Here is a 7,896-nt window from a genome sequence, read left to right on the forward strand (position 1 = left end):
CGTGAGAGGAAGCCCTTCCTTGCAGAGCACACCAATTGGCTTCCTGCTGAACAGTGACTCCATCACCTAGGGCTGGATGCAGATCCCACTGAAATTCTCCTTCGAAACAGCGCCACTCGGCCTTAAAAAGAAGGAAATCCTGTCATTTGCAACAACATAGATGAACCTAGAGGATATTATGCTAAGTAAAATAAGCCAGGCACGGAAGGACAAATACTGCATGACCTCACTAATATGTGGAATCTAAAAAAGTTGAATTCACAAAAGCAGAGAGTAGAATGGTGGTTACCAGGGGTTGGGTAGGGAGGTTGGGATAGGAAGATATTGGTCAAAGGATACAAAATGGTGACTATAGTTCATCATAATGTATTTTGTACTTGAAAATTGAGAACAGACTCGATTTTAAGTGTTCTTACCAAAAAAAGTATCTGAGATAATGCATATGATAATTAGCTTGACTTAGCCATTCCACAATGTATACTTTTATCAAAATATCATGTTGGACACCATAAATAAATGCAATTTTTTTTTTTTTACCTGTCAAAGAAAAGAAAAAAGAAAAAACAAACGTTGGGCTGTGGAAAACACACTGTCCTCAAGTAGATAAGAGAATATTTGCCGTGGTGTCTTTTCCCAGCCAAGGAGACACACCCTGGAAGAAGTTCCCTTGAAAGATATCAGATCAGGGTGAAATAACAATGGTGGAAAATTACTTCATTGTGTTATTCTGTAAACTGGTTTGTGAAGCATGAAAGGTTCTACACACAAGAAGTGACTCACGCTTATTGTTTTTCTTAAATAGTATGTCCTGGACATTTCCCAAGAGCAAAAATGCAACATGGGAGAGTAGCAGGACATTTGTGCTTTTGACAGTTTTATGAAAGAGTCTTGAAAGGGAGGCTATTGAGGACTGTAGTTATAATTACCAATTTATAAAGACTGTTCATAAACCACGAAGAAAGGCTGCCAGTCCACCCACTTGCCTGCGTTCCAGAGGTCACAGGAAGTAAAATGAACTAAATGAAGGTGTATGGTCAGTATAACAATGTGTGATCGGTACAAATGAGTATTTGAGTGCCTTTAAAATGTGTCAGGGGCTATTTGCAAGTTTGCTTTATAAGAATAGAAGCTATTATATTCTTGATGTGTGCTCTCTGACTCCAGCTCAAGTTATTTAGTGTAAAGCTTTCTTAAATATTTAGATCTGCAGACTTCATGGTGATTAGGAGCCTTTTTGAAACAATCTGCATGTGTGAAAAAATCATTTTCTCTGCAAACATAGAAAAGGTCTTTGCAGTGGGTTGAAAGCAAAGGAAGGAACTTGGCTTAGGTGATCAAACAGGCATACTACAGAGTGTTCAACCTAACTTTCGTCAATGATGTAGCAGGATTTTATGATGAGAGTACTATCATCTAAAAATTGATGTTTTATTCTTTTTCCTTTTAGGAAAAGCTATGTCTACCCCACCACATCCTTGAAGAAAAAGGCCTGGTCAAAGTGGGCATTACCATTCAAGCATTACTAGACATCACCATAACGAAGGCTCTATTCACATGAAACTACCCCTTCTCCACTGGGGGCTCAGACTCTGCTGTCATCCAGGATCCTGAACTCTGCTCCAGGCACCTGTTTAACCCTCTCTCCCACCCACTGCCTGTCACTTCACTGACTCCAGTTACATTGAAACAATTTTCAGTCTAAGGGAGGATTTTCTACCTTTCAGAGCCGACCTCCGACTTTAAGACTTGACAGGTATTTATCTTGAAACCAGAGAGGGAGCTGGAGAAAAAAAAACTGAGCAGCACATCAATGCCTTTTCCACCCTCCTTCATCCTTTCCACACTCACCAACTGCCATTACCAAAATGCCAAGCACAACCGTTTTGCAGCAAGATGCATTCGTTTTATTAAAACCAAACTCATCATGTATTTAGTCGGGGGTGGGGGGAGGGGGGAACAATCAGGTTTTTCACCACCAAATTTTTCAAGAAGTTTCTTGAGACCATTGCCTTTTACAAAACTATTTTCGACATACAAAATATTTATATAAATATTATTTATTAGTGAGTTGTTATTCATCCTTTGGATGCAAATTGTAAATTAGGAAACTATTTTATTACTGCTTTTTTGTGGTTAAACACTTTATTTTAATATTATAAATATTGAGTTATTTTCTATCCTCTTTGGTGTGCGGTAGCTTAGGTCTCAGTAATCATGTTTCTGGTGTATATGATTCCAAAAAAAAAAAAAAAAAAAAAGCAAAAAACAGGTGCTTTTGGGACACAACTTTTCTGGGGAGGCAGTATTGACACTTTGGTTTGTGGAACGTCAGTCTTATTTATATTTCTGCATTCCATCCAGTTTCCTACATTCCAGCAGCCCTCTGTCCCCCGATATAACAAACTGACTAAAATCAAGAGAGCACCCCAAAGTTATTTGTAAATAGCTGTGATGGAAAAAAAAAAGACATATTAAACTTGAAGATAAAATGTGAACAATTATTTTTTGGATTCATACTTCTTTTGCTATGCACAAAACATTCACGTTTTAACACAAAGAAATAGTAAGTGTTAGCGTCATCTGTCTTGAAGTATACTTTTGCACTGTAACTTGGGTTACATTAAAGAGAGCTTTGCACCAAAGGTAGATAATGAAGAAATGGTATAGGAAAGTGGAGATGACGAAAAGTTGATTGTTGAACCAAAAAGGATTTGAAGGGAAGCTTTGACTGAGTATCCGAAATTACTTAAGGCACATAGGACCTGAATCAGGAAACCAGCACTTCTTACAACTGCCAGTTTTAAAAGAGGAAATGATTCTGAGATGTGCTTATGTTATTTTAATTTGGTGGTTGGTGGTTTTCCACGTAGTCTGTAAAATCCTGCAAGATTCAGGAGGTGTGAAACCTCAGAAGTGAGACATTGTGAACCTGTGGGCAGTACCACCAAGGCAGGCTAAGGGGAGGGTGCAGTAAGTGGAGTTTGTGAGGCTGAGTGGCTGAGGAGGGAGCAAGTGCAACAAAATAGGGCTAGAGAAGAACCAGCCAAGGAATGGAACCCATGCTGCTCTCAGAGATTCACAGATGGCTTCGCGGAACACGGCAGCCTTCTGCAGGCAGTTCCACGCATGCGCACTCACGCTGCAATTACAGCTGTCCCAGGAATTAACCTTTCTAAGTCTTGCGAATGCTGACTGCACTTTCACCTCCTTGAAAAGCCATTAGAAGTTTTTAGAGCAGCAGCAGGCACAGTTTGTAAGACAAATGTAGAGGGGGACGCAAGAGAAAAGGCACCACCAGGAGGAGGATTCAGTGTGCAGTCAGCACAGACCAACATCAACCAAGACAACGGCTGCCCTCCGCTCTTGGGAAGATGGGGGGAGATTTCTGAAAACAGAAATTTGGATTGGCAGCTAGCAGTTATTTCCTATCAGATGTACTGTGCACTTTAACCTAACTTAAAATGTATTTTAATATTTTTCTGTACTGCACAAATACCTGTTTTGTCAAATAGCATAATGATGTAAAGAAACATTTTGGACAAAGAGTGTATACAATTTAAGCAACATTCAAAAGTTGACTATATAAGTAGGAATTTAGCCTGCTGCACCTTCACGGGCATTCAGAATGCGGGGTCCTGAAATATTTTTTTACGTGTATATATGGTGGCATGAAGCTCTGTAATCATTGTTTCGAGAGACTTTTTTTTTTTTTTCAAAATTAAAGTATTTCTTTTGATATTAATTTTTATTATTTTCTTGAAGTTGGCTGTGTAATGTAAATGGCTTCAGTCTTCTGTAAAATTGCTTTTTTTTTCTTTTAAATGCCATCCGTGTATGGCTAAGACGTCTTCAAGATCCTTGTACACTGTTTATATGTGCAATAAAATGCATGGCCAGCTGACAGTACCATCAGTGGACAGAATGTATATAGTGCAAATATCCTTCCTTTATTATTTAACAGCCATTAAAACTTCAGATTTGTACAAACCACTTTGTGATTGACTTACCCATCAAAAAGGTTGACCCTAGTCACACACACACACACACACACACACACACACACACCCATCATAGGGTGTCACTGCTGAAAGAGATTGTAGCAATCATGCAATGTATATATATGTATCTGTGCACATATGTATGTTATATGTATGTATGTGTGTATGGAGAAAGAATATATAATGCATCATGTGACAATCTGATAAATGTGTCAGGTGATTTCATCATTGTGCAAACATCATAGAGTATATTTACACACTTAGTAGTATAGCCCACCACACACCTAGGCTATGTGGCCTGTTGCTCCCAGGACACAAACCTGCTCAGCATGATACTATACTGAATAATGTAGGTTGTTGTAACACAATGGTTAGTATTTGTGTATCTAAACATAGTTAAGCATAGGAAAGGTACAGTAAAAATATGGTATTATATAATCTTAGGAGACCACTGTTGTATATTTAGTTCATCATTGACCAAAGTGGTGTTATGTGATACATGACTGTATATTCATGTATAGCTATCAGAAGAATGACTCCAGCTATCTGTCGACACACACACACACACACCCCTCACGATACTCTTTTTTTTTTCCTCCTAAACTAAAACTTATAGCATAACATAACAGGAGTAGCAAATTTGCTATGATGGATTTGGGGTTCAGGTGATGCCTACCTGTTTTTTGGGCATATTTGAGAACACTTAAGATTCCTTGACCCATGTTGTAAAAACCACAGAATCTGGGCCTCCCTCCTCAACTGTGATATCTGACACCCAGAGAATGAAGTGGTAGCCTCAATTACACCACTAGATCTGGGCCAGTCTTGTTTTCCCTATATGGCTAGCCTACCTTGGGTAGAGAGCAGCTGCCTTCAGAAATTCAAGTGAAAATAGTAACAGATCATTTCCATGTTCTCACCCCACCCCACATAAAATATACACAGACCGGATTCCGCTAGCCTGAGCAGGGCCTTCAGGGAGCAGTGTCAGGGCCGTTGCATTTAAGATCCTCCTTCATTGAGTTAGGACACTCTACACATAGCTCATGGTGTTTTCCTTTGAGGTGTTGCAACTGTGCCAAATCCCAAAATCTTAGATGTCCCTCTACATATTACAGAAGTCCAGCTCTTCACAGACACTTTCCATCTTAAGCTTGCTGGAGCAACAGGGAGATGTGTAATTTATTGAGTAGCTACTGTGGGTCAAGTGTTATATCTCAACTGTGTGCCCCATTAGAACAAGGCTGCTTGTCTGTTTTGTTCTTTGCTGATTCGCCAATGCCTAGAACAGTGCAGCAGTGTCTACTGAAGAGGTGAATTAAACTTTACATACATTAACTCAAAAACTTACATAACCCTCTAAGGAAGAGATTTGTAGTGGACACCATGGGACTGTCCACTTAACACCACATACTCCTAGGAGTAGGAACTACTCCTGCCTCATATACCACAAGGGTTTGTGGCCCACACATAGCGCTGCCCACCTGGTAGAGGCTCAGCTAGGTCAGGTCTGTACCCTCACTGCACAGAAGGACTTCCCAGCAGAGTTGACTCAATTGAAGTTCCTAAAGTCAAAAAAAAAAAAAAAAAAAAAAAAATTCCTGGGCAATTATTGGAATGTTTAAATGTAGAAAAGCAAGCACATGCACGTGCTAAAACCTGATCAACTGAGTCTATCTGGACTAGTTTGAATGCTAAGACATATCAAGGCCAAACCACAAAGCAGGATAAAAGGGATTTACTGAAGAAGCAGCCTCTACTTTCAATGCCATTTCTCTCCTTGAATTTAATTCAATATTACTATATTGTTGTTTTATTTTGGAATCTTATCCCTGTTTATCAAAGTGATGCATGCTTAATATAGAAACTTTGGCAGGTAGAAAAGAAGTTGGGGAAAATTGTCCAGAATTCCACCTTATAGGGAATGATTAAACCTCTGAGATATTTTCTTTGAGACATCTTATATATTTTTACATACTACAACTTTACATATTGACCTTTTTTCTTGTTCATATTAGATTTTATAAATTCCCTGAACCCCCCCAAATCCCCACTGGGCAGTATTGTTTACTACAGGCAAACGTGGAGTTCCCTGGAAAGGCACTGACAGAATATTTTAGAGGCTTCCTTTACAAGTATACAGACCTAAAATAAAGACATGGGCCCTTAGGTCTTTGAGGGGCACTGGGAGCCAGCTTTGGAGTGAGGGAGGTACTGCAGGAAAGAGAAAATGGCCAGTAGAGGGTGTGTTCCTAAACCAGCTCCACAGGGAGTGACTGAAGCCCCGCCCTGCAGGAAGCTCTGGGAAGTGGCACAGAATGTCTCATACCACAGAGGTATCCCAGCCAAGCTCCCAAGAGAGAACTGACGTATTTACACACACACACAAAGAAAACTTCCCTCAACAACATGCCTAGAAATGTGTAATAAAATAAACACATACTTATTTTAATGTTTTGTTTATCATAAGAAAATTAGGGAATTCCCTACAGTCTCTAAAGAGGGAGCTAAAACTGCAGATAAAGACAATTCTAAAAGCAAGGACAGATTACCTATGGGGGAGAAAAGTACGGCAGCAGATCTCTCAGCAGTACAATCAGAAGCCAATCAATGATGATCTGTTTAAAGGGCTGAGAGAGGCCGGGAGTGGTGGCTCACACCTATACTCCCAGCACTTTGGGAGGCCAAGGCAAGTGGATCACTAAAGGTCAGGGGTTTGAGACTAGCCTGGCCAAGATGGTGAAACCCTGTCTCTACTAAAAATACAAAAATTAGCCGGGTGTGGTGGCGTGCACCTGTAATCTCAGCTACTTGGGAGGCTGAGGAAAGAGAATCACTTGAACCCTGGAGCAGGGGTTGCAGTGAGCTGAGATTGTGCCACTGCACTCAAGCCTGGGTGATACAGTGAGACTCAGTCTCAAAAGGAAAGAAAGAAAAGAAAGAAAAAGAACAGAAAGAGAAAAAGAAAGAAAAAGAAAAAAGAAGAAAGAGAGAAAAAGAAAGAAAAGAAAGAAGAAAGAAAAAGAAGGAAGGAAGGAAAAAAAAGAAGGAAAGAAAGAAGAGAGGGAGGAAGGAAGGAGAAAGAAGAAAGAAGGAAAAGAAAAAGAAAGGGAAGAAAGAAAAGGAAAGGAAGGAAGGAAAAAAAGGAAAGAAGGAAAGAAAGAAGAGAGAGAGGTAGGGAGGAAGGGACAGAGGGAGGGAGGAAGGAAGGAAGGGGAAAGGAACAAGAAAGGAAAGAAAGAAGAAGGAAGGAAGGGAAAAGAAGAAAGAAGAGAGAGAAAAAGAAAAAAGGAAGGAAGGAGAAAAGGAAAGAAAGGGAGAGAGGGAGGGAGGGAGGGAGGAAGGAAGGAAAGAAAAAGGGAAGAAAGAAAAGGAAAGAAAGAAGGAGAAAAAGAAGGAAGGAAGAAAGAAAGGAAGGAAGGAAAGAAAGAAAACTGAGAGAAAATTACTTAATATTTTGAGACAAAAAATTCACTATCAACACACTTTCACTGAATGATGTATTTCAGGGTGAAGGTCTAACCCCACACCCCCCCCAAAAAAATCAGTGGCCAAAAGATAAACATGTAACTATGTGTGCATATCCAAACAAACATTGGCTGTACGTTAATGATATTAATGTCTAATTTAGGGTAGGGATTGCTGAAAAGCAAAACAAAACAAAAATACAAAGAAAATGCTGGCCAGGCTGAAAACCATGGCGCGAGAACTGCGTGATGAATGTACAGGCTTCAGTAGCCAATTCAATCAACTGGAAGAAAGGGCATCAGTGATTGAAGATCAAATGAATGAAATGAAGCGAGAAGAGAAATTTAGAGAAAAAAGAGTAAAAAGAAAGGAACAAAGCCTCCAAGAAATATGGGATTTTGTTAAAAGACCAAATCTACGTCTGATTGAT

The 7,896-nt window shown here is 39.7% G+C and overlaps 1 protein-coding gene across 7 annotated transcripts in view; it reads left to right on the forward strand.

Annotated features, from left to right (window-relative positions):
* LRCH1 (leucine rich repeats and calponin homology domain containing 1) overlaps positions 1–3,987 on the forward strand; it is a 203,682-nt gene extending 199,695 nt beyond the window's left edge. For 5 of the 7 annotated variants that reach the window (XR_012426941.1, XM_005585822.4, XM_005585824.4 and 2 more), the window contains one exon: positions 1,448–3,987. Coding sequence is in view for 4 of the 7 variants with exons in the window: in XM_005585822.4 (XP_005585879.3) it covers positions 1,448–1,558 (111 nt within the window). In the remaining 3 variants the exon portion in view is untranslated. The remainder of the gene's footprint in view (positions 1–1,447) is intronic. The other 2 variants (XR_010582583.2, XR_012426940.1) reach the window with 1 other exon arrangement.
* The last annotated feature ends 3,909 nt before the right edge of the window (positions 3,988–7,896 follow it).

Source organism: Macaca fascicularis, chromosome 17, assembly GCF_037993035.2.
Source record: "Macaca fascicularis isolate 582-1 chromosome 17, T2T-MFA8v1.1".
Classification (NCBI taxonomy): domain Eukaryota; kingdom Metazoa; phylum Chordata; class Mammalia; order Primates; family Cercopithecidae; genus Macaca; species Macaca fascicularis.